The 27,263-nt window shown below is 37.6% G+C and overlaps 1 protein-coding gene across 1 annotated transcript in view; it reads right to left on the reverse strand.

The window, feature by feature from the left end:
* Positions 1-27,038, reverse strand: part of METTL15 (methyltransferase 15, mitochondrial 12S rRNA N4-cytidine) — a 79,729-nt gene extending 52,691 nt beyond the window's left edge. The window contains exon 1 of the mRNA XM_084207331.1: positions 26,623-27,038. Coding sequence (XP_084063457.1) covers positions 26,623-27,006 — 384 coding nt within the window. The 5' untranslated portion in view covers positions 27,007-27,038. The remainder of the gene's footprint in view (positions 1-26,622) is intronic.
* Positions 27,039-27,263: the final 225 nt, after the last annotated feature.

A 27,263-nucleotide genomic window follows, 5' to 3' on the forward strand; every position in this document is an offset into this window, starting at 1 on the left:
TATCAAAAAGTGCTTTTTTCTTCCTCTCACAACCATGACATTGTCTGAAAGAGGACTTTGACATATTGGACAACATCTCCAAAAGACTGTGCCAACTTGTACAAAACCCCTAAAAAATGCTGAGCTGGGACACAGGACATGCCAAACAACCTCCTGTCCTGGGCATCAGCGCCCCATGAGCAGCCTCTCTCTTCCCCATTCCATGGGACAAACACCTGCCATTGCTCTTTTTGTCCAGACAAACTCTCTGGGTCATTAATACATTGTGATAAAGATCATTAATACATTTTCATAAAGATCATTAACACATTGTGATAAGCAGGCACACAAAAGGCATTTTCCATGGCTCTTTCCAGTAGACAGAATTATTTTCTCCTAAAAACAGAGAGGCTGTGATTCCCCAAAAAGTGACCTTGCACCGCATAATTCTTTAATTCTATTAATTCATTCTATTTATAGAATTTATTTAATTCTACCCATTCATTATAATAATTATTTAATTTGATTCTTTAATTCTATTTATATTATTTAATCTCCAGTCCTGTTTATCCACTTTTTGGGTTAAATAAAAATCAAAAATCCATATTGCCAGTGACCATCTTCGGTGCCTTCAGCAAGTGTAATCACCTAAAACATCTTAACTCCAATTCTCTGATAGAAAATAATGTAAAATCAATAAAAATCAGCCTCAAAAGGACCTTCCCAGAAAATGCTGATCCTTCCTCCAATGGTTTAATACACAATCACAAGAGACAACCCCACAATTACTCCCCTCTGAAGCTCCTGCTGTTGGCATTTGACCCCTTCTTGCCTAAAAGAAACGATGCTTTGAATGGCAGCCATTCAATCAAAGTGAGTTTTGAGAACATTTTGCAGTACTCCTCCCAAATGAAATGCTCATAAGAATCATCAAGCAACATGAATGCCATGTTTAAAATATGAGCAGAAGAAAAATTAGCTTGCAAGAATCCCACCCTTAGCCAGTACCACATCAATACCATATATCACATTTTAATTTAACAGTGATCCATGCCCAGTGGAGGATTTCCACACAGAACTGGCCTTCACAAGTGAAGAAACCAGAATATCACAAACTAGAAACACAGAAGTTTGCTGTGGGAGAAAGGAAATAGAGCCACAAACCCTACTGTAACAGCTGAGAACACAAACCCAGCACCCCACCATTCATGTTTCATCTCCCAGAAGAGTTTTAACAATTATGAAATTAGTATAGTCTCAGTTTTAGCAATAATTAGTATAGTTTCAGTTGTATCAATGATGAAATTAGTATAGTTTCAGGTTTAGCAACTATAAAATTAGTATATTTTCAGTTGTATCAATGATAAAATGAGTATAGTTTCAGACTTAGCAATGATGAAATTAGTATGGTTTCAGTTTTAGCAATGATGAAATAACTACAGTTTCAGGCTTATCAATGAAATTAGCATATTTTCAAGAAACTTGCAGAACACATTTGTTTTGAAAATGGCACTCTTACCAATTTTACAGAATTGAAAAAAACACCCACAACCAGAGACCTGATTTATTTAAAATTCAAACTACACAAAGGAAAAACTGAAGAACAGCTAGCCAGCACCCAAGCTTTGCTGCCTAACATTTCAGCTCCCTAGAGGAAAAGGAAACACCTGGAAACTGCTGTCTGAAGAAAGAGAAATAAAAAGGAGACTCTCTCATGTAATTGGCATTCATGCAAATGTCAAGATAACAATCTTTTTTCTTGGAGTGTTATTGTTATTATACTGAGTAGTCTAACAAAAGTAAGTGCACAAAAATAAAAACATCATGAGAAATAGGTTCTGTAGTATTTCTTTAATATTAAAGCCACCATCAGCTCGTGTGTTCCAAGCCAATCAAAGCTAGATCACAGTGCTCCTCTCTGTTTTTACTGATCTTTCTCAGTGGGATGACAAGCTAACATTTTTCACAATAAATAAATTTTTCATACTTGAAATGAGAGCTAGTGTTTGCTCGAAAATGCAAAGAAGGTCAAAACACTAGGATGTTTGTTAAGGCTAACAATAAATATTTATTACTGCATAGCCAAACACTGTTGGTCTGTATCAAAGTATTTGTTCTTATTTTATTTGTATCTATTCCATCTCTTTGTGGAAAAAAAGAAATCCTGAGAGCAGAAAAGCAATATAAACAAAACAATCAACACATTGCAAGACGCTTTTTGCTACTTCATTCTTCTGGTGTTCCTACGATGAGTCATGTTCTCTAAACTCGCTGTCTGAATTTCCTTGGTATTCACAACAGAAATTGGTCATTGTCACAACACAACTTGTTTTCCACTCTGCTTTATTTTCCAAATATCAACTCGAAGTGCAATAAAAGACATCTGACCTCTTCTTCAAACACCTTGGGTTTTCTACAGCTTACTATTTTAAGGCACTCAACTATTTAATATACACTAGGCAGAGCAAGCTGAATTGAAGTGGGGAGCAGTGACAGACAACAAATTCTATAGGAACTTTTTCTAGCAGTGATTTTTTTTTTTTTTCTGAGAAATAGTTGATCTGCTTTATCCTTTTATTACCACATCTTTCACAACTAATCACTGCAAAGGTATGAATAGAGACATTATAAAAATAGTTACTGTTGACAATGTTTCTTGAATAAAGTACACAGACTATTGTTTGGGCACATATTTAAAGTCCACTGTGAGAAAAGGCAATCTCTTCTCAGTCCCTCAGGATTTTATTTTCCTTCTGCAAAGCTCAACACTGAGAATTAATGTTTACTGCTGGCCTTTGTCAAGACCAACCTCACTGAACCTATAGCTTCAATAAACACAAAGAGAAAATTAATCTGAAGGACAAATGAAATCTATAATCTGTTCCTTCTAAGAGTCACAAAATATACATCCAAACTTCTACCTCTTTTCTTCCAATTTCAATACCAATTTCAGCTTCAGTGGATGAGCAAAGATTTTCCATCTCAAAACGCATCAGGTCTATATGGCAGCAGACAGGAACAGAAGTTTCTGTTGCTCTGAAATCCATAATATTCACCCAAATTGAGTTACTAACATTTCATTCTGGCCTTTCTAACAGCTATTCTGGTATTCTTTGGGAGATGGCCAAAAGGTACAAGGATTTGTGTATTGTTGAGGTTTTTTCTTTAATTCCGCTTCTTTATTATGTCATCAAAACGCTTCAGATTGATCATGATGAACCTTAAAAAGCAGGAATCTGTGGAGATATTGAAGTGCTTTCATTTTAAGATAATTGTCCAAGTGGACAGAAGAGCAAAAATTTTTTTCTGAAAAAACTTCCCATGTTCCTGCATGCAGCAACATCCTACATGACAATTCTAGGAACAGAAAAATTTGGTTATTTCCTTTTTTAATACGATTTGCAATGAACAAGGAGATGATATGTCTAGAGAGTTCTTTTCATGACATGTCTACCAACAAACACTAAAATCATCCTGTTTGGTAACTTTAGGTACCATATAATGATACAATTATAAAATTAGTGTATTTTCAAGAAATTTGCAGAACATTTTTTTTTGAAAACGGCATTCTTTCCACTTTTTACAGGATTGGAAAAAAACCCCAACATATATTCTATATTTCTGTATCAACAAAGAAAAAGCAGACAAAACCATTTCTTCCAAAATAATTCACAACCTCCAAAAACCCAAGTGAATGTTTTTCACCAACATTAAACTGTGCACACACGCATCATATGCTGTGCAATCAAAATTAATTCAGGCTGCAGGAGCTGGACCACCAAGCACCAGGGAGCTCTCCAACTTATTTCAGCCAAAGCCTTCACGTGGCAAGGTGAGGGTTGCACAGGAGAGCAGAACTGGGGTTAACATCCTCCCCAGTGCCTCCATCTGAAAGGACCTGGGGGGCCCTGGAAGTGCAGAAGTGGGGTCTTCACGGCCATGAAGCCAAGCAGGGGCCAGCACACTGAACTTCTGAGCTTTGGGGCACAAGCACACAGGTTTAATAGGATGAATTCAAGAGGATGAATTCAATTTAAATTCATCATAGCATCAATTCAACAAGGTCAATTCAATTTGAATTCATCACGAGGATGAATTCAAGAGGATGAATTCAAGAGGATGAATTCAAGAGGATGAATTCAAGAGGATGAATTCAAGAGGATGAATTCAAGAGGATGAATTCAAGAGGATGAATTCAAGAGGATGAATTCAAGAGGATCAATTCAAGAGGATCAATTCAAGAGGATCAATTCAAGAGGATCAATTCAAGAGGATCAATTCAAGAGGATCAATTCAAGAGGATCAATTCAAGAGGATCAATTCAAGAGGATCAATTCAAGAGGATCAATTCAAGAGGATCAATTCAAGAGGATCAATTCAAGAGGATCAATTCAAGAGGATCAATTCAAGAGGATCAATTCAAGAGGATCAATTCAAGAGGATCAATTCAAGAGGATCAATTCAAGAGGATCAATTCAAGAGGATCAATTCAAGAGGATCAATTCAAGAGGATCAATTCAAGAGGATCAATTCAAGAGGATCAATTCAAGAGGATCAATTCAAGAGGATCAATTCAAGAGGATCAATTCAAGAGGATCAATTCAAGAGGATCAATTCAAGAGGATCAATTCAAGAGGATCAATTCAAGAGGATCAATTCAAGAGGATCAATTCAAGAGGATCAATTCAAGAGCATCAATTCAAGAGCATCAATTCAAGAGCATCAATTCAAGAGCATCAATTCAAGAGCATCAATTCAAGAGCATCAATTCAATTTGAATTCATCATATGATGAATTCAATAAGATGAATTCAATATGAATTCATCATAGGATCAATTTAATAGGATCAATTAAATTTGAATTCATCATGGGATCAATTCAATGGGATCAATATTAACTTCTCTGCCCAGGGTGGGCTGAAGGCTCATTTGAATGGCCCTGCAATGCAGGATGTGGATAGGGGCATGCCAGGTGCTCAAGGGACAATGTCTGGCAGGTGGTTTGGGAAGGCTGCACCTGCCCAGTCCCTCAGGCAGCAAGCAGCCAGAAGCTCAGGATAAAAGGAGGCTGCATCCCCCTAAACCTCGAGAGAGACCCCTCAGGGTTATTGCCTAGTAGAGTCTCTTGCTTTATTCAAATAAATTTGATTCTTGCAGGGCTCCTCTGTGGACACTGCCCTTCCAGAGTGTGATTTTCCATAACCACATACAAGCCTGCCAAGCTGTTTCTAGGACCAACATTATTTAAAACATTCTCACACTACCAAAAGCACATACCTGCTACAGAAATTATGCTCTCAGAGGATGTAATCCTCTAAAGCAGAAGTTTCCACAAAAAATGAATGAAAGGAAAAAAACCTGTTCCATAGCAAAGTGTTTTAAAAGAAAGCAAAAGTGTCAGGTTTATGTATTTTCACCCTAATATCTGATCTAAACCTCATTTGCTGCTTGTTGTTCACCAACAAAATAAACACTACATTTCTCCTGTCCTCTTTCTCCAGGTCACCTCCAAGGCATGCACAACCCAAGGCTACAATCCAGATTTCCACAAACTGCTGATTGTGAATCAACTTATGTCAGCATTGATAATCCCCTGGAGCTCTCTGATACGGCAAACATGTTAAAAGTATTGTTTAGATATGGGGGCAACAGCAATTGAAGAGTTTTTACATTAAAAAAAAAATTTTCCTAAACATTTACCATGTATTCAAAATTTGCATTTCTTACAGCACTACATGTGCACTACATATAATTCTGTCCATAATTTCCCACTAAATCAGAGTCACCATTTCATCATCTTTCAACGTCACTATCAATTTTTGCAAAGCACAGCAAAACACGTGAGTCTAGAATTATTATGTGAGATACATGCAGAAAATCTTGGTTCTGCAGCTCATCACTTTTGAAGCCACATGTCTTGGAGCAGTTTGGACAGATCATGGCCAAATATACCAGAAAAGGGAAAAAAAAAAAAAAAATGGGACTGTCTTTTCTTAACATTTGTTCTGAACAAGTCCAGAAAATTGTAATAACCAACAGGAGGCTAAATTTTAATTGTGTGATACCTTCAAGGTATAATTTTGTCAGAGATAGAAAAGGAAGCATTCCAAATCTCCTCACATAGAATAGAGTCACTCAGTCCTCACACAGAATCTACTCAGGCATCATTTTGCATTTTAAGTTGCTCACAATTATTTCGGAACAAACTGTGATGGTCATTGCGTGCAGCAAATAAAAGAACTTGGCACAAAAGGAACTTTGAACCACTCCCCTTAGGTCACCGTGAACATATTTATGTATAAATAAAAATAAAAACCAATTCCTTAAAAACCTAGGTAAATGAATACTTCCTAACCAAAAAACCCAAAGCTATTAATTGCAGAGCCAGTGCAAAGTCACAGCCAGGTAAAGTCACTGAGAGCAGCTCAGTTACACAGAGCAATCCAACAGCTCGGTGTTGGCTTTGGGACACCTTATTATGGGAACAAACAATCCACTGGAGAGAGACTAATGGAAGTGGGATCACTTTTCCTCTGAAAGACACATGGAGTCTTTTTTCTGTCAACTCAAGTTCATGGCTGGACTCAGCTTACAGCTCTGATCAGACCAGCATGTTTAAAACCCCACTGTGTGTAGAAACTTCACAAATATTCTCCAGCCAATAGCTAAAAATTACCTTTATTCTAAATAATTACTTGAAAAATAATTTACTTTTATTGTTATTTTAATCATTATTATTAGTTCTTCTAGCTATGCTTAACTTATTTTGAATGTAACAGAGTAATAAAACAAAGCTCCAACCAACTAAAAAGGAAAATCACAAACACACAAAAAAACCCAACCAACACCCTCTCCAGAAGAGCACATTTTCCTTGAAAAATTATGTGGTTTTACTGTTCATCTTGGGCTGGAGTGTAAATCCAAGATCATAACTTGTACAAAGTTACCAATTCAATTAAACTATGAATCAAAGTTGCTGTTAAGAATAACTTGCCCCCAACATCAAAACATCTACCCATCCAAACATTGTGAACAGTTTTCTCTTAGTAATATTATTTCACTTAACATTCCCTTCTGATTAAGTAATGGCTATTAAAAAAAAAAAAAAACCAAAAAAAACATGAAACAAAAAAACCTCAACATATTTTCAAATAAATTTCAAATGCATTATTCCTCTCCAAGAGCAAGTCAAAAGGCAGTCATTTGGGAATAATGTCCAATTTGGTTTTAACATCATTCATGCAATAAGTTTATTAACTGTTTTTCCAGAAACCAACTCAGTGAATTCTCTTCTCTGTCCACTTATTTTTGTTCTCTGTAACTCATGTAAGAATGGAGGCTACATTAGTCCTCTTTCCAAAAATTTCATAGAACATTTTTTGCACCATGGTAGAATTCAGCCATATATTTATGAAACACCAAGAAATATTTTCAAAGGCTTTACTTTATTTTACATTAATATATCTCAAAATAATTTATGACCTTAATTTTTTTTTGCAATTTTAAAGTATATTCTACAGCAATTGTTTACCGTATTGTAAAAAAACCAAAACAAACCCTAAAACCTTACTGATAAAGTAACTAACTACAGGTGAACACAGTAACACTCTAGAAGAAGTGGCAGCACAGCTCATTTTTCAGTATTTAGAAATGCAGTGCTACTAAACTGCATCCAACAGGGAAGATTTAATGACCTCCAATACACTGTAACTGGAGATGCTCATATTCTCATCCAGCATGCAGATACTATACACTAATACATAATTAAAGAACAGGCAGTTACTGATTTATATTTATGTGAGATCAGCTTTACAAAAAGGAACATACTTCAGGCTCACAGGCAATTAAAACCAGATTAATTTCCTACCATAAACATGAGTTTCAACTCCTAGTGAGAACAGCATGACTTGTAATGTACTTTTATACCCTTCATTACATTAATACAGCAATCAAAACAAAAACTGTCAATCACCCCTGACAAAAATACTGAGCTTAAAAACCTTGTAGAGCTATGCAGTATAATATACTATATAGCATGTTCATATTTAATAATTATTTTCACATAATCTATTGATTAGAGAAGTAATCTAGTGATTACTTGGCCCTTCAGAGCATAAAATCCAAGACCAGGAATTCCCAACCTCTTGTGGAAACTGCCCAGGTGGTTCAATAGTGGCATAAAAAGTCTGAGCAGAATGCAATTATATCAATAAAATATCTTTAAAAAGTGTTGATGTAAGCCAGTGGGAAAAAACCAGGCATGCACAATCTGCCATCTGAACAAGGGTCCCTTTGCTTCCATTTTAAGGCAAAAACATCCTCAATTCCACCAGCTGTGCACTTAAATACAGAATGCCATGGTGGAAATCACAGAATGCAATTGCATGAATAAATCAAGCCTAGCAAATTTTTGGAGTGGTGGTTCTATTTTTTTAAAAAATAAGATGTTCAGCTGTGAGTTACAGAAAGCATAAACAAGCGGATTAAGATACCATAACTGGGAATGCTGCAAGCCCTCCTATAGTGAGACTAGAATGACAAAATCTACGTTGCTTTAGTATTTTTTTTCAAATAATGACTTCTAACGTCTGTATTTTTTAAAATGAGGCAGCAGGGAATCCTCCTGTTTGAAAAATAATCTAGATTTTAAAAGGATAATTTGATTAAATAAAAAATGATGTGAAAATTTCATTTGTTAGACTTAGCTCTGGATTAGAGAGCAGCTTGTTTTTCAATAAACCAACAAACACATTGATTTATTCACAGTTACTGTGGGTAGGTATTTTTGCCAATCAAACATAACAGGTATACATTGTATAACAAGAGCAGCTGAGAGGATTAAAAAGATATTAAATCACACTTCAGGCTGGAGCTGTTGAACTAATTGGTTGCATTTCCACGTGACAGTAGAGATGCTATCATGAACCAAAAGCTGGGGAGAGGCAGCAAACTTCACTTTCTGATAACACTCTTTGTTTACCAACAAAGCACTGCCTGTGGCAGCATGCTGCTCGAGGAGGAGCTGCTTCGGCTCACATCTGTTAGTTCCCAGTGGCTGAAATAAGGATTGCATCTAATAACACAGATTAGACAGAGGTAGTGTTTTAATCAGCTGGTTCTAACACAGCAGTTCTGGAAAACTCAACGGGCCCAATGACACTGAACACCCTACTGTAAAAATACTGCTTTAAAAATCCCAACAAACACACAGAAAATAAGACAGCTCTTACCACAAGAAGAAAGAGCATAAATACAGTAAACTTGCTTGCTCCCCTTTGTCTGGTATTTATTGCCTGCAAACAAGTTGTTTCACTCAGTTTTTTATGGTGATGCTTGCATGCCACGATCCTTGATTAGAGACCAAAGGAATTACCATTAGCAAAACTAACTTGCTTTATGATCTGCACACACACAGAACACAGTTCTTTTCAAACAAACCTGTTATCTAACTCCAGATCAAACAAATGAATATGACAGAGCAGGGAAGACCATGCAGATAACCTGCACCAATCCATGCAATTACAGATAAGCAGTTGTATCCTTCAGCACAAAGCAATTAAATGTGTTTATTTAGCTATCTTGGAATCAACACGCGCACCTAGATGGGCCTGTGAGTTTTGTAACTGTTAGTTTTACCCTGTATTTTCATCCAAAAGTTAGTTGCACAAGAAGAGAATAATTAAAAAGCAAATATCATCTCTTTGACAAGCAGAACCTGAGCTACCAAGTGTGCTCTAATCCACGTTAGACATTCAACAGCTCAAACAGGACACAGGATTAAGAGTTTATCTTAGTGGGATACATTTTTTTTCCTATTGAACTTCACATAATTCCTTATGTTATTAAGCTTATTTTAAGATGCCAGAACTCCTTCTGTTTGGAACACACAACATTCCCATCCAGGTGGATGCACCCAGGCACTCTGCCTATACCAACAGCACACAAACGAGGGGACACAAGAGGTGCTGCTGACCCATCTGGGTTGTCTTCCACCTCCTTTCCATGAGTGGAATCACCCAAGAATAGTCATGTCCACTCTAAATACCACAGCTATGTCATCACCCTAAAAACCTCTGTATGGAAAGGTTAAATGCCTTAATGCAAAACCCAGCACCGTTATTGCTTTTCTTTTAATGGCCTTGTTGTTTTTGATAACTTGGCCCTTGTATTCCACTCTTTTGCTTTCACCATGTATATATTTTAATATACTACTCAAACAGAAAACTAGCAACCTGATTTGCTGAGCAAAAACAATGACATTCCTAAACTGATAGGAAAATGCTTTCCAGAACCATAAAAACCACAGGACTAAGAATCTTGTTTCCAAGTGTACTCACTGGACTGTTTGTTAAATTATTTTAACTATTACAGTCTTTGAAACGATTCTAAAGTTGGTGCCTTAATTGTTTCATGCCCTAGTAGGTGTTAAAATTTATCTTCTGGATTTTCCAAATGCCAGGTTCTGAGCACATGTTCGTGCCCACTCAGAGACAGGTCAACAAGACAGAATTTTTTATAACCTTTGCTGAAATGAAGTCTTGAGTCTTTACTGATCCTCTCCACCAGCAGGTAAAAGACTAACAAACACGTCCAAGACTGGTGATGCCACTTAGTGATTTTAATTTTTTCCTTTCCTGCCTGGAAGAACAAAGTAACCCACTAGAAATTTTGTGCAACATTTGTAAAAGCAATCCATCAACCACAGCAAGGCAAAACCACCGGCTGTGACATGCAATGTGTCCCCGTACACAGAAGACAACCTCTGAACACTCAAATGCTCTTCTAAGTCTGTCATCACCATTAATTTGGTGGTGTTATGAAGAAAGCATTGTCCCACACAATTCAAAAAGCATGGTTTACTAATTAGTGTACATAAACACTCTTGAAAAGTTCCTCCACCGAAAGCAAATGAAAATCCCACTACTGATGATATTTTCCAGACATTTGTACTGAGATACTAAAATCCCATTAACAGGTGAGGAATCTTGTTTCTTTCTCTTCAGTACTCCAGCTTAGGACAGACCGATTCTGCCAAGAAAATCCTGCTTAATCCAAAGCATTTTGAGGTGCTAAAACCCAAAAAATATGTGCTAATGGTGTGTGAGAAATGGGATGAGAACAAATAGGGAACTGTCACCACTTTTAACTCTATAACCAGGATTACATGAGTAATATTTCACAAAGTCATCAACTTTGTCACCAAAACTATTGCTGTAGCTTGTACTACTGTACAAACCACAATACAACAGTTCCCAAATGGCTAAATTCAAAATCCAAGCTACAACTTTACACCACAGCAATCATCTCTTAAATCTCTTGCACAGAGCAAGGAAAAAAAATAAATCTTCCATTTCAGCTAAACTTATCTGATTTTACCTAGAAACAGAAAACTTCCAAATAGAGCTTTATTCTCCTCAGTGACTGCAAGGCAGGTGAATGCTTTGCTTTAAATCTTTACTGCTTTCTTTCAAACTGAAAAAGATGCTTTGAAATATGCTGCATTTGACTCTTCAAGAACTAATTCTATTGCTAGTCTCTGGGACAAATATGATTTTGGTGACCATATTCAAAACATCTAAGCTTCTTCACAACTAATGAAATAGAACAAATACCTACATGACAGAGTTACAGCCATAAACCTACTCAAAAATTTAGTTTTTAAAAAGTAGCTAACACACAAATCAAAATAATAAACACTTTGATAGAGAATAAAACTAAATTGGGGAAACATAAAACGAGCAAAACCAGATAAAACCAAGATAAAGACAACAAAGGAAAAATGCACAAAGAAGGAAATCCTTTAGGAAGGAAGGAGGCTGAAAAAGAACTGCATCAGTAAGGCTCACACTCCTAGGAGAAAGTTGGTATGAAGGAAAGCTCCAGTCCAGAAAAACAATAAAATCACATTCAAAGAACAACTTTCAGAGCCAACTGATCATTTTAGGAGAGAGCAGAACACCTTCCATCACTGCTGCTTTATATGAAACCAGGCTTAGATGAGGACAAGAAAATAGGAAATGTGGAAAAGAATTCCCTTAGGACACATCTCTCTGGTCCAATAAAACATCCAAAGGCTCCAGCAGTTTTCTGTGGAGGACTATTAAAATTGTTTTTATACAGCTGCAGCAGATGGTATGATTCACTTATCTCAAAATAAAAGAGCTCAGGGAACTTGATGATATTATCAAGCATCAAGTTAGAACAAATAAAAAAGTGCCTTTCATGCAAATATTGAAACCATGAATAATGTGGAGAGAAGTCCAGTACGTAACACAGTCTGTAGAGAGATGGAACTAGAAAAAACACAGTGCCAGTGATTGTCCCAGCACGTGTCACAGTCAGGAGGGCTACAATCCACAGTGTCACCATACAGGCAGAAAGCTCCAACCCAGACAGACAGAGCAACACCACACAACTTCAGAAAGCTTCAATTCATAAAAATAACACCTTACCTCTGCAGAAGGCAGCACGTGTCAGCCCACACAGAGTAACACCTCAGCTCTTCAGGAGGCTGCAAGTGTCTGCTTTTTTTGCCCTTCAGCCCAGCCTTTAATGCCCTCCTGTTGATGCCCTGCACTGTGAGCCCTCTGCTCCCTGTGTGATTGCTCAGCACCCCTGGGCACTCCATGGCTCTTCACCTTCCACAGCATTCACCTGGCCTGCACAGCTGGAGCCCGTTGGGGATGGGGCTCAGCCCCACTCCCAATCACCACAAACTCTGTGCCCACAGCTGCATTCTAGTCAGCACACTTAACAATTAACCAACACTAAACCCATACTGTGCAGACCTGCAATCTATTAAAGCATTAAAATAAATTTAAATAATTAAAATACTTCAAATGTTTGCTTTTTATATACTCAGCCCCACTCCCAATCCCCACAAACTCTGTGCCCACTGATGATATTATACAAGTACAACCCCCAGCCTTCCCCCTGCAAGGAAGCCCTTCCATGACCGCTGTCAGGTGAAGGTACCACCAGGTAGAAAATAATCATTCTCTCTCTTCCCCTTCTTTCAGGCTTCCATCAGCAGCTGCAGCAATGGCATTTCCACATGCCAGGGACTGGACACCTGGCCAGGTGCGCTCCTGATGTGAACCAGTGCTGTGGCACTGATGCTCCTGTGACTCAGCAGTGCCCTTCCATCTAAACAGCTTCAATGAGAAGAAAAACTATTCAAGAGAAAAAGAATTTATCATCAAAGAATCTTCCACCTCCTCCAATCTCTAAAGAGGCCTTTGTTCACCATCCCAGCTTCAGCCTTCATCACATATGGAAGTAGTACAGGACTTTCTTACAGTTCAAAATTACTGTCTCAGTAGTTTTTAGAAATAAGAAACTCAGCTGCAACCATCCATTCATGTTCTCACTCCTCTGCTCTCAGTGGGAACAAGCAGGAGTCCTGTACAAAGCCTGCAAGGTTTGTTTTCTCTAATAATGCAAATGACCAAAAATAAAATAAAATCAAACCTTGCTTTCCTCCCAATGCTTTAAGGTAGTTTTATTTTCCTTAATGGCACAGACAGCTTCAAGACATGTCCTGTTGTCCCATGTGCCCCATCCAGCCCTTTGTCTCAAGCTGCATGATGTTAAGGAACACAGAGGAACTGAAGAACAGGAGAAAGAAAGGCTCCAGTGCTACTGGAAAACACTGCTCATTACCTGGGGATGGTGGGCACACACGTGGACAAAAAAAGCCATTTATTATCATAAAACAGGGCACAACACAAGATGAACATCAGACGTGAAAACTACCAACATTGAAAACATAATCTGCAAGAAAACACAAAAAATATATTTCTTTTTAAGTTTGATTTTTAAAAAGCCTTGAACGAGGCTTTAGGAATAGTGAAAAAACATTAATCAGTACTAATAGGACAGCTCTTAATGATGAAAACTTTTAAAAGGTCCTCAAAGGACTCTAAACATCTGTAAATGCACAGGCATGGTAAAAAGCATAATTACTGAATATGTGACCTAACAGAGAAAAAATCCGAACTGAGTACTATAAAAATCAGAGAGGATAGTAAAAGATAATGGCAACAACAGGTCTATTCAACAGAAACATCTTACAGCACACAAACTTTAACAGCAAAGAACAATTAATCTCAGCTGCTAAAACCAAAATACTTCAGTGGGATGTCAGTCAGTAACACAGAGCTGACAACTGCGCTTTAATTACATTTGAGACTGTTACCAATTAGTTAGTCTGCAGCACTACAGGCTTCATGCTATGACTCAGTGCACTGAGTCATTCAGGAAAACTTTCCTACACAACTACCCGGGCACCCACAAGGATGCAAGATCAAAAGGAAAGTACTTACATTGACCTTCTTAGCAAAAGTCTTGTTTTAAATTTAGATGACCAAAAAGTGGATAGTGACACAAGTGCCCAAGTAGGCTTTTTGAAAGGGAGACTTTCAGGAGCACTGTTTTAACTCCATTTCAGATAAACATCTCAAAAAATCAAAGTACAAATAATGCTTTGTACAGTTTGAGGCTGAAGAAGCACATTCTAAATCTGTTTGGGTTTTTTTGTTTTTTGTTTAAGCTGCTCAAGTAGCATTATTTACTATTAATAAAAATATCTACCATCAAAAATCCTGCTTTCTGTCACTTAAGAGTCCTGGTTGATTTGAACAGCTGAAGGCTGAATTTTTTTCTGTGTTGGAAGTTGGAAGCTGATGGAAGGGGGTGGCAAAGACAAAATGTCTTCCTTCAGCCATCTCCTTGTTTTGGGGGAAAAAAAACCCCAACCTTTGGTTAGATTTTTGAATTTGAACAATTCTACCATTGCACTAAGCAGTAATGGGATTTTCAAGTTTGGCAGTGAAAACAACAGGAAGATAATCCTGGGTGAAAGATTCTTCTATTGATATTCACATGGACATCCAAAAACTTGTTAAGATCTCCAAGTAAGACTTCTGCGCCAGGCTATGATGCCAAAGCTGCAAGTGCAAGATCCTGGGAAAGGAAAGCTGTGTTAATTGTTCTCATGCTCTCACCTTCTGCTCCGATCTAAGAACTTGAGAGTTTTATTTTAGGCCTGGAGGAAATGGAAGGAACAGGTAAGGCTCTTGAGGGTTAAAATAAGCACGAACATTGCAATTAAGAAATTAATTAAAATTAAAGCACGTTTTCTCCAGAACTATACTAGAATCTACAAATCTCAGTATTTCACATGAGTTTTTAGCAGGTGAAAAAGCAGTAACTGAGAACAGGCACGTCATCTTCTCACAGAGAAGACAAAGAGGGACAACTTAGCTAAGATTGGTACTAGACCAATCAGTTGGACTACCAAGTTGCACAAGATGTTAAGTGGTAGGTGTAGGAGTAATTAGGCATTATTTTCTCCTGTGTGTTTTCCCTCTTGCAGTTAATTTCTCTCAGCACAGGTGTTTACTGTGTACTTCCACAAGCCAATTAAACTCAGCAACATGGCCCAGAAAAGAGAAACAGAGAAAAAGCTGCATTTTTTTCTGATGTGGTTGTGTGTTTTGCTGATGTACAGAGGTCAGGGAGGGACAGGAGCTCAGGGAGTGTTGGGATCCAGGACATTCCTCTGGCTGCCCTGGAGGACTCAAGACCCTGGCAAGGGGCTCAGAGACCTTGGCACGGAGTCAAAGATACCTGTGCCTTTGATTTTAGCCCTTGGAAACAATTACCGACTTTGTGTGAGGAGTTACAAGCCACAAATGTTTGAGGAGAATGATAGTTAGTTTGTCACAGGATGAAAAAGTAGAATTTTGGGGTTTTTAGAATGGGGGTTCAAGAGGCAAGATGGAGGAATCTGGGCGTGTCCTGTCCTTCTTCTCCTTCTTGTCCTCCATCTTCTGCTGTGATGGCGGCACTTCTGGATTGGTTTAGAGCAGAGACAGACTGTCTAACATAGGTGATAGGTATTGGAAAATTATTGTAAATGAAGTACATGTAGTTCTTAGTATAAAAAGGTAACACCACCCTGAGGGCAGTCAGTGTGCCACAACCCAACCTGCTGGACAGATCTCAGCAGGTCAGAGAAGGAATGTAACGGGTAAGAGAAAATAAACAACCTTGAAAAGCAGAGCTGAGGAATCTCGACTTCTTCTTTGGCCATGGGGCTGGGAAAAAGAGAATTTCTAAAACCTCAGGAGCCATTTCATCAACACAAAACCTGAGAAGGGAGGTGGTAACACGGGGGGGAGGTGGTGACACAGGGGATAGTAGGGATATTGGACCTGTCTCCCTCAGTGGCATCACTCCACTGCCTTCGTGCTCAGCTTGGCTCCTCCAGCAAACCCTCAGGAACAATCCATCACCTCCATTCCAGTTTTCTTTCCCAAAGTAGAGTAACACTTGAAATAGCAACACCTAAGCCAGTAACAAAAATGCAGCCAGCTGACAGAGGGACACTGGAACTTGGGCCACGCAGCCCCTGTGACACTCAGGAGGACACCACACCAAGCAGGTAGGTCACGCTGTTCCTCTTTCTTCTGTCTGGATCTGCTTCCCAGACATGCTGTGACCTCACCAGCTGCAAGTGGATGTCCCTCCAATGTGCTGCAAAGCTCTCCACCAAAATGCTAACCTCTTGGAAAAATCAGGCAAAGAGGCATTTCTGCTCTGGCACCAAAAGCAGAATTTCAGCATTGCTGCCTCTAAATTCTGCCAACTGGAAGCAATACTACTGTGCTACTTTATAAGAGAGCTGTAAACATAAATTTTGTGTAATGAATTTGAATTAATTAATCTATAAAGATAATCTGTGAATTATTCAAAGGCTGTAGGGATATAATTCAAGAGAGAAAAGTCTAAATTCAAAGCAGAGTTTGAACAGTAAACAGCATATAAAATGTGCCCATGAACAAAAGATTTGGTTTATTTCCCCAGCACTGTCTGGCTGTATCTACATGAACAGGCCAGTGGAAAGAGATTCTCAAAGGACAGAACCACCCTTTTGTCTGGGCCCCTGCACAAAGGCCAGCAGGTTTTACTCCAGATCATTTCCAAGGTCATTTTCATTTTTTAATATTGTCCTTAGATTACCATTTGCTTATAAACTCAATGCCAGCAGAGGTCAGCATTCAATCCTGCTCAACAATTACCCATGTAAAAAATTTTTCATCAAAAAAAGATTAGTCAAACAATATATACAAACAAAATATACATTATGTATGCCCACTCCCAAACTCACAATAGCAGTACTGCTGCTTTTAAATAATGGCGTCTATCAAAACTATTGAATCAGATCATGTTTCTAGAATTATTCTAAATCTAGAACTACTTCTGCTAAAGCAAAAATACTGATTAGAAGATTTAGCAATTGGAGATCTTCTTTCACCTTCTTAGCATTTCAGCCTCCCGTGGGAGAAAACAGTTTCCTTGGAGCTTTCTCCCTTTCTGCTCTGCCAGAAGTCACCTCTGTTGAATGAATATGACCTGTGTAAGCTGAAATACCTGCAGCATCTCAAAGCCATTGAACAAGGACTGCAGACTAAATCCTACAAGTCAAAGCCTGCCCACCCCTGACCAAATCATGTGTCTACAAATTTCCATGACATTTCTCCATCCAAAGCACTGTTTCTTTGGTTGACTCAAGATGTGACTTAAAATGGGTAAGTATTCTGTATCATCCCAATTTATCTCAAAATTATTTATTGCACCTACCACTACAACCTACCTAAGACATGCACAGATCAGCCATGTAGAGAAAAGTTTGTATTTTAATTTTGCATAACAACCCAAGAACATGTCCTCAATTCCCATTAAATATACAAGAATTAAAAGAGTATACTTGTTTTATGTGTCTGACAACAGGTGGGGTTTTTAAAATTACATGAAATAAACCAACCAGATTGTTAAAAACCATTGGCATCGTGAAACATGATACATAAATTACTTGTGAGAGAGCAACAAAGATTTGCTAGTAGAGAAATGTACTTTTAGAGAAATGCTGGAAGAGTCGTACTGTTTTTCCAAATGAACTAAGAAACTACACACACTCCAAGTCTCAGAAGAAAACATTATTAAAACATACCTTGCTGCTATTCACATGCAAAAAAGAAAAATTATCCCAGAACTAAGAAAATAAGAGGTCAATAAGACCAAGTTATTCTTGCCTTTTCATATTATTTTATTCTTCAGCATGCTAATAACCTTCACTTTCTCTTATGAGAATTCAAAATATTTTGCAAATAAGTTCTGTGAAGTAAATCACTCATAGCTGTTTTTCAACTAGCGCATTTTGATTTTTAATCACCTGTTCAAAATCAGAAGGGAAAATAATATTACAAATCCAGTGAATCACAGACAGTCCACAGACACCTTGCTGTGCTATGCTCCCATCCTGAAAAGTTGCAATTTTCATTTGCATTCTGTTACTTCTGTAAGAACTCTAAAAATGAGAGGTGATGTTCTTATGTCATCTCAACGTCAATCAGTAACACCACACTGCCATGCTGCAACATAAAATTCCTTAACAATAAAAAAGGAGTAAAAAAGGAACTTCTGGGGAAAAAAAAAAAAAACCATCTGCAGCAAGAAGAGGTTAAGGTCGCCCAGTACAGCAAAGCCTCACTACAGGTTTCCCTGCAGTCAACTGGAAAATGTTTCCAACCCATACAAGGTAAACAAGCTTTATACAAATCTGTAGACCCAGAACCAATAAGATGCTATAGATAACACCACTCGGAAAATTATGAGCAGCTACTGACCTATACAGGCATAATTCCCATCCAAAGCTTGCTCAAGTAAACAAGAGCTGAACTTGTCAGTGAAAACATTAAAAAGGGATTCAAAGGTATCCTGCAGGATGACATGACCTGCCAGAAAATAAAGTTGACTGAAAAAGTGAAAATTTAGAGTTCTATATTTTTGCTAATGGTAATAAATTACACCAAAAAACCTGTTTGTTTTTTTTTCTAGCTCCTATGAAAAGGAAATTATCAAATTAAGTACATAGAAAAGAAGAATTTTGGTTGCCAGCAAAAGATGTCTCCTATCAGTTCTATACAGTACACATCTTTCACCTACATAAAAAGTTATCACTTGTAATTTCAAAAAATAAGGACTGATAGGTAAAACATAACTGGACTAATTTTTCTCCCCAAGTACTTTTTGACAGACTGTGAAATGATAAAAAAGTTGTTTACACACCAAGTCTAACAACTTACATCACAAAGAGAATAGAAATTAATAGTTGGCATTTTGCAGGAAAACAACCTTCTCAGATCACATATTAAGTACAATATAAAATGATTTTCCAGTACTGGCCTATTCAGCAATTTAACATAATGCAAGCATCATTTCCCATTTTTCCCATTCATCCCATTGGTACACTAACAGAGGAAGCTGCTAGATTATATTAGTGTACAGCTGAAATATCTGTAACATCATTAAGTAGGCATATCCAAGAATTTCAGGAACTTGCACCATCAACCATCTCTTCATCATTTCACAGAGAGGAGAAAAAAGATTCCTATGAACACATTTTGCAGCACCCATCAATCATACCCACTTAATGCCTCAAAATAATTTCCAATGTATTTTCTTCACAAGGGTTCCATTTTCTGATTACAGCTAAATACAAAACAACACATGAACAAAAGTGAACAGGTTTTGTATGAAAACATATAAAAAGGCATTTTACCTCTGCTCTGTTTTGCACTCCTTACTTATTTTCTAGAGCCCCATCCCCCTTGCACAAGAGGTAAGAGAAGCAAACAAAAACCACCACCTGCCTCTGCCACCTGCTTTTAGACAGCACTGGCAGACCTTGCCTCAATATGCATTATTTACTTCCCTCATTTTCCTAAGAGTAATGTTGTCTGGAATTAGATTTAATGACGTTATGACTCAAACACACCATTATTAACATTTCCATAGGAAATTAAAATTTCAGTGTCTGAATGACTTCAGCTAATCATCAGACTTAACAAAAAAAGCTGACTTCCTCTGCCTAACTCAGAAGAAACTTCTTTCTTCAATTATAACCAAGGAAATATTTAAGATGCAATGAAAATTTTACAAAGGCTCAAGCAAAAATCTAATTCTTTATCATTAATAGCTAGCCAACCCCAAAAAAGCCATGGATGTGTTTTTGGTAAGCCTTGGCTGCCAGGTTCCTACAGCAATTTGACATTAAATAATACCATTTTGATACAGTCAGCCTGAAACAATATTCATTTATTTCAGGGACATGATTAAAACAGAAGAATTTGTCATTTATTAAAGCACAACTATTAGAAAAGTATTTTCCCAAGATGCTGAGCATCAGCAAACATCACTGGAATGAAGATAACCTGCTCCGAAAGTCTGGGAAAAAGAAAAAATATTTAAAAAAAAAATCAGATCAGACGTGTGCATGAACCTTCAGTTACGTGTTTAAACAACAAATTTAGCAGCTTAACCTCTTAATCATCTCTTTACTCAGGTTAATTCTGTGCAAAACTACTCCCAACAGTATAAAACACAAAATAAGAAAACAAAACCTGCAGATACCACCCATACTCCACCGTGATCTTTGCTAGTAATATTCTGTGTGATAGAAAAAAAGTCTGCATTTCTGTTTGCAAACTCAAATTCAAATATTTAATAAGAAAGCTTAGCCAAAAGGCTGACTAAAGACACACAGTACTAGATGAGGAGGAAATGAGTAGCTACATATATTAATTATCACCCTTTCTGAGAACACAGGCTCACTCAAGTTAAAATTTAAAGGGCTTAGATTACTTTCTGGTGAATTTTATTAGTTTTCCCCAAGAGGTGCAAAGACTAATGCTGTCACAACAGCAAAGGAGAGGACACACAGCGTCACTGCAAGCTGAGTCACCCCGAAGCACTGAATCTTGCTTTATTATAACACAGCATCTTAAACAGCCTCCTGAAGGGCTGTCATTTGTTATGTGAGAGAGCAGGAACAGCAAAGGAACCAGCACCACCATCAAACCAGATGTGCACATCTGCAGAGCTGTTTGCAGCAGGCAGCCCCTGATCCCTTGCTGGTCTCTCTGGATAGAGCAGCTGCAGGCTGTCCTTCCTCTACTGCCACAGAGAAAGATGCAGAAGCAAGTTGGTGAGAGGTCTTCTGCTTGTGGCTGCTGGTAACATTTAGGTAAGCCTCCAGAGAGCCACGATGCAGCTGGGAAGATGAGGAGGTCAGGCAGATGTGCAAGAACTACAACCTGAACATTCTTTCCTCTGCAGCTGTAGCCATCAACTTATTCTTCCTCTCATCCAAGTATTCTAGTTACTTTCTCTCTGAAGACCTAATTCTGGAAGAACAAAAAAAGTAAAATCTGAAGGACTTCTTCAGCATGCCTCATTCATATCCTGCCATCATTCAGATCCAAACCCACGGACATTTTTCATTTCCTGGTACCACAGTCTAATCACTCAGCAGTACCAGCTTCAAAACAGAGAGCAGTTATGCAGCGCTCTCACATAAATCACACATTTCAGTCACCTGTCAATATGGAATTTAAGATGCATGTACTTTTGGAGGGCCCACTACAGAAGTCAGTAAAACCAGCAGACAGTTGAAGACCGTGACCTTCTCTGCCTCCTCAACTGGCAAGCTGTTCATAAGTATCACCTCCTGTCCTGTTCTCTTCCCAGTCCCCTTCTGTCCTCTCTCATCTTGGCACTCACACAGATGCAGATACTGTAAAACACATATGACATTTGTTGGCATTACACTGTTCAATAACACTCCTTCTCCCTTACCACATTTTATTTTGCCTGCATGTCACAGCAGAGAGCAATTGGTTCTAAGTCAAGGAACGTAAGCAAACGGGGTCTGCTTTTCCAAATCTGGGTGCAGATACTACCATTGCAAAACCAGATAATACTAGTATTTAAAATAATAATAAATACCTGAAGCACTATCTTTTGCACATCTTAGTCAAAACTATTTTGAGAATGTTTTCCATTTTCATGCACTAACTTCAAATGCTAACTTCCCTCTTAAAGTATGACTTTAGCCAAGTATTTTAAACAGTGCTATCTGATGAGAATCCATTTAACTAGTTTCCCAGTAGACAGATCCAAAAATAAAGGTACTTTGCATATACACACATTCTACTGCATGGACATTTTATTACACACTTCCACACACGGCTGTGGTCTCAAGCCTGGCTAGCCACTTCTGTAAATTTACAATATGTGCAGCCAGGACATCAGGCAAGATAAGAGTGACAGAAAAAACACACAGGAACTACATGATCAACTGAAACAACTCTCAATATGCCCCAGTAACACCCAAGTACCACAGGAAAAAACGTGTTCTGGAATTCCCAGAGTATTTTCAGAATTACTCTATGTTAATTTATTGACTCGCAAGTTTCTCTATCTTCCTTCCTTTATTACAACAATCACTACAAAGCTCACTGTGCTACTGACAGAGAAACATTAGCCAAAAAATTTACATATGGAAAGATATTTTCAGCATGCTTCCCCATAAAAATAAAAGTTGTTTCTACAACAAAGAACATTATGCAATTTGACTGCTTTATGTCACCTTAATAATTTTACAAATCCAGTGAAAAACAGGCTAAAACAATAAAAACTTTTACTATGTCTATGTGTCTGTAGTGCTTTTCCAAAACAAGTATTTAATCATTCACCTCTCAATGCAACTAATATTCCCTTCCAAACTTGATATTTTGGCTGCATTTTACCAAAACACTCGTACAACTTGAGAAGTCAGAATTAATTTTTCCAGATCCCTTTTTAACTCCTCTTTACTTTGGGCACCCTGCAGAAAAGTTCCATTTTGAGCACCTCTAGCATAAACGGCTCATTCCAGTTAGAAATGACTGCAGATGGCTTGGGAGGTGCTATGAGAAGAAGCCTGGTCACCAGCACCACCCTGGAACTATTTATATGCCACAACACTTGGAAAGCTTTGCCACAGAGCAGAAGTCCCCTCTGCAGGGTGCTGTAAAGAGAAAGGCTATTTCTGCCTTACATTTACACCTGGTACAAGACAGAAAGGGAATACCGATGCATGGACAAGAACACACAGAAAGTAAGACAACAATTCCAGAACTGACTCTGCTTTCTCCCACCAGTAGTCTACTTCAGCTTCCTTCAGGTGTGTTCTATTGCCTGATTAGTTCTGCAGAAAAGGAAGGAAACAACCATGCTCCAGATCAAAACCCAAGAGTAGCAACAGAACTTCCAAGAGGTGAAAAGCTGCCTTCAAACCTGAACCCCAGAGTTCAAGGAGCACTTCACTCACAACAAAACAATGTCTGGCTGTCAGCAGTGCTTACACTTCCCTCCTGCTATTTAAAAGTCCATGCTCACACTCCTTCTGAAAGAGAATAATTTGATGTTTGGATGTGTGAAAATAGTTACTATCCTGAAAACAAAGCAGTATGTACCTGAGAGAGTGAAAGTAGAGTTCATGGCAAAGCTGCATGTTCTCAGGAAATACTCGACTCTTTCTAGAAACCAACACATGATTTCAAAGAAAAAGAAATAACAACACATGGACTAACACGTGATTTCTAAGAAAAAGAGGATACCTCCTTCAATGAATGCCAAGTAGCAAAAACAATCTGATTAACATCATGGAAAATCAAAAGGGAAATATCTCCAGTAAGTCCTGGCTAACTCAAGATGATGTCAGATGAGATCTCTTTGGGGAACATTATCTGCCTCCTTTTTTTTTAATACAAGTTAACATCATGAGGTAAAAAAATCATTTACTATTAACGGCTGGAGAAAATGGAAAGGTCTCATTCCTTATTTCTCACCTCAAGTTTGACCATCTCCCATTTAATTTACAGATACTAAAAAAAGCTTCTAGAACTATCATAAACCAAATCATACTAGCAGAGCTTATACTTATCTCCATTATAGCCTCTTCTAGATCATACTCAACCACAGATAAAATCAATCACATAAAACCATAGATATCATCAGGTTACAGGCTTCCCCATACAATCTGAGAAGGGCATAATATTTGCTTCTCTTCTAGTTAGAGTTTAAAGTTTATATATAGAAGTATTTGTTGGTGCTGGAGCACTATCATTTTCTACAACTTTGCAACTTAAAACCCATTAAGATTCTCATATGAACACTTAAAATTTCACAGTTTCATCCTCTGGCATTCATATTAGAACTCCTTGCTACTGAAGTTCTTTTACTTAACATTATAGCCACAGTATGTAGAAAAGAGCCACATCTCTAGTTAAAAGAAATGTGGGTATTGCAAAGGAAAAAAAATAGGGAAAAAGTAGGTTGAAAATGGGGAAACATGCTTCTGGATGTCCAAAGATTGATTCAAAATAGGTTTGGATCTTTAAGAGAACAGAGAATTGTCTAGACAACTGCAAAAACATTTGTCAGGTATTTGCAAACAACACCCATGGACTGAGAAGATGAAAATGTAGTGTAATCAATACAGTAAACTTAAAGAGGAAATTACTTATGTGTGGACTGAGTGCAACAGACTTTTCATTCAGCAGTGAGGTAAATTGGTAAAATCTAATTGGTAGTCCTTGCTTCAAAGACAGGAGTACTACAGGGACTTTGTGAAACAAGGCAATAAGAGAAGATTCAAAGATAAATGGAAGTATTATTGCTCCAACTTCTGACAAACAGATTCCCCAAAGGAGACAGTCAACAAGAATATTCAGTGGGAGGGCACTAACATCTTTATCTCAGCGGTGACTCACTCGCAAGTAACATTTCCTTTCCTAAGAACCTCTAGAAGTAAAATGAAAATCCCATTCAGTGACCATAACTATAGGGAGAACATCATATTTCTAATTAGATTTTTTTATATCAGTACCTCCTTAAGACACAAGAAGAACTAGAGGCCCAGATCAGCTATTTTATAACAAAGAATATAACTCCATTAAAGCTGAGCAAAAGAAATCTTTATGTGTGAGGAGAGAATAAAGCAGAAAAACTGAATTTGAGATCAGAGCACTTTCCTGCCCACAAAACAAAGTGTTCATAGACTGCCTGTCTTGACTATAAAGTCTTAAAAATGTAAATTTATGTGAAACTCCCAGATGACATGCATGTTAGAACAAACTGATTACCACCACTTGGGTTAGTGAGGAACTGTCTCAACCCGTGTTCAGACTTTCACTGACACTAACAAAACTCAGTTGACACATTCCATCCTTTTGCACACCACTTTTTGTTCAAGGCTTCAGAAAGTGCTGTGAATACATGCAGAAACAGAAAAACAGAAGTGCTGAACAGTTTGCAATTGCAGTCATGCTGAACAGGCTGGCAGTATTATAAATGCTGGTGTTTGAGGTAAACACACTTGGGATCTCTTATAGCAGTCATCAGTGGTTCACTACTAGCTTAGGAATCTGAAAAACCATGTATACACAGTCCTGAAAAAATCCCACCCCAATAATAAGCTATTTTACAACCATAAATATTTAAATTAGAGAAAGTCTTCAGGGGTAGTAATAGTTACTCTCCACAGTTCATAACCTTGGATAGTTTCTTCTACAAGTTCTGTTGCCAAGTAAGATTTTCTACATCAACAAAGAAAGCCTAATGGACACTGACTTCATCAGACTCTTCTTATCAAAGTAAAAACTTACACAACTGGAAAAAATATTTCACATAGTATATCACAGTTTATATGTTCATTTAATGTGTGAAAATGTCATCACAGTTCTGACATTAGAATAAAATCTGAACTCCAAATTCCTTATGTATTTCCCTAATTTACGTGTCTTCAACAGTAGAACACATTTAATTAGAGTAATTTGTATGCTAATGTGTATCAACACTATTTGCATTTTCACTGCTTCTTCAAAGACTTAAAATGATACACAAGGCAACACAAGATTTGACTGCAAATTTCTGACCACTGAATTTACCCCAAACTTGTTATATCACTTTGCCACTGTTGGATTGTGCTGTTCTCAAAGGAAAATAAAAACATACACACTTTGACCTTTTCTACTTATTTGCCTATTGTTTCAGTCTTTGTAGTAAAACAAGACATTGATAAGCCTAAACCAGTAAGATTCTATGAAGCTAACATAAGCACTAAAATGTGAACATTATTGAGGAATTTACATTATTCAAAAAATCCTTTCAAATTAATACTAAGACCACCCAGACAAAAACAATTTCCCTGGGTATAATTTTTTTTCCAATTTTTTTTCACATGTAACCATGTACTAACACCAGACACCAAAAGCAAACCACTCACAGAGCCATACCCAAACCAGAAGGCTTGAACCAGTTCACCATGCTAATGAGGCTAAACAATTTTTAAAACCTACATACTTACTACCTCTTATCCAAGAGGAAGAGGGCTCTTCAAAAACTGATGAGATAACCACACATTGAGAACTCCCCTCTGAGTCATTAATGTAACTTTAAGAACACACAAGTGCCACTCAGAAAGACAAGCACAAAAGCAACAGAATAGTCAAATATGACAGATTTAATAAACACCACCTACCTGGGGATTCAGGCACACAGACACCAGAATTTTATTAGTTTGAATACAGAGTTTTAATGTGAACTTCAAAACAAGTGAGAACCTTTGAAAAGATACAGCTGATTGTTTAAGAGCATCCTTTTATTCCTCTAAACAAAAGTCATCCCTACACTCCACAATTCTTTCTGCTGCACTGTTAAGGGATCACAGATGTCAATTAATCATTTAACTCACCTGACCTGGCTGAGGGGATAAACAATTAACAACCTCCTCCAGCATCACTGGTACATGCAATCTTCCAGAATTACTGTTCTCTGTATTTTGAGGCAGCTCTTCAGTTTCACATTTCTGGACAGTTTGTTCCTCTGACTCAGAGTCAGAAAGCTTTTCTGATGAAGAATGGATCCTTCTGGCCAAACCAGCCACATTTACTGAGTTCAGTTTCAAGTTACTCAGAAACAAACACTTGCAAAGTTGGCACAGATTTTGAGGCAACATTTTGGAGTTGATCAGCCTAGAAGAGCAGTAGATGTTGGGAATTACTTTCAAATAAATATTTGAAATAGTGTATTTGTTTAAATAACATAGAGGAAATACCATAGGCAAAGCTGTACACATTCCAAGTTGGGCAGCTTTATAGATATGTAGTATCAGCAAAATGTTTTCAGAAATTTGAAGATTATCTACAAATCAATCATGTTCAAGCAGTAAGCAGATTCTTTTCACTATCAGATATTAACACATGCTTTTGTTTGAATTTACCTTGCCAGAGGGTACCAATATTTTGCCTCAGTAAGGTATGCTGAGAATAACTTTCTCCTGATCATTCAGGCTTTAACAAGTCCATAATTCCCCCACCTTAAATCTGAAAGTGC

The sequence above is a fragment of the Fringilla coelebs genome (genome assembly GCF_963513975.1).
Source record: "Fringilla coelebs genome assembly, chromosome: 6".
Lineage (NCBI taxonomy): Eukaryota > Metazoa > Chordata > Aves > Passeriformes > Fringillidae > Fringilla > Fringilla coelebs.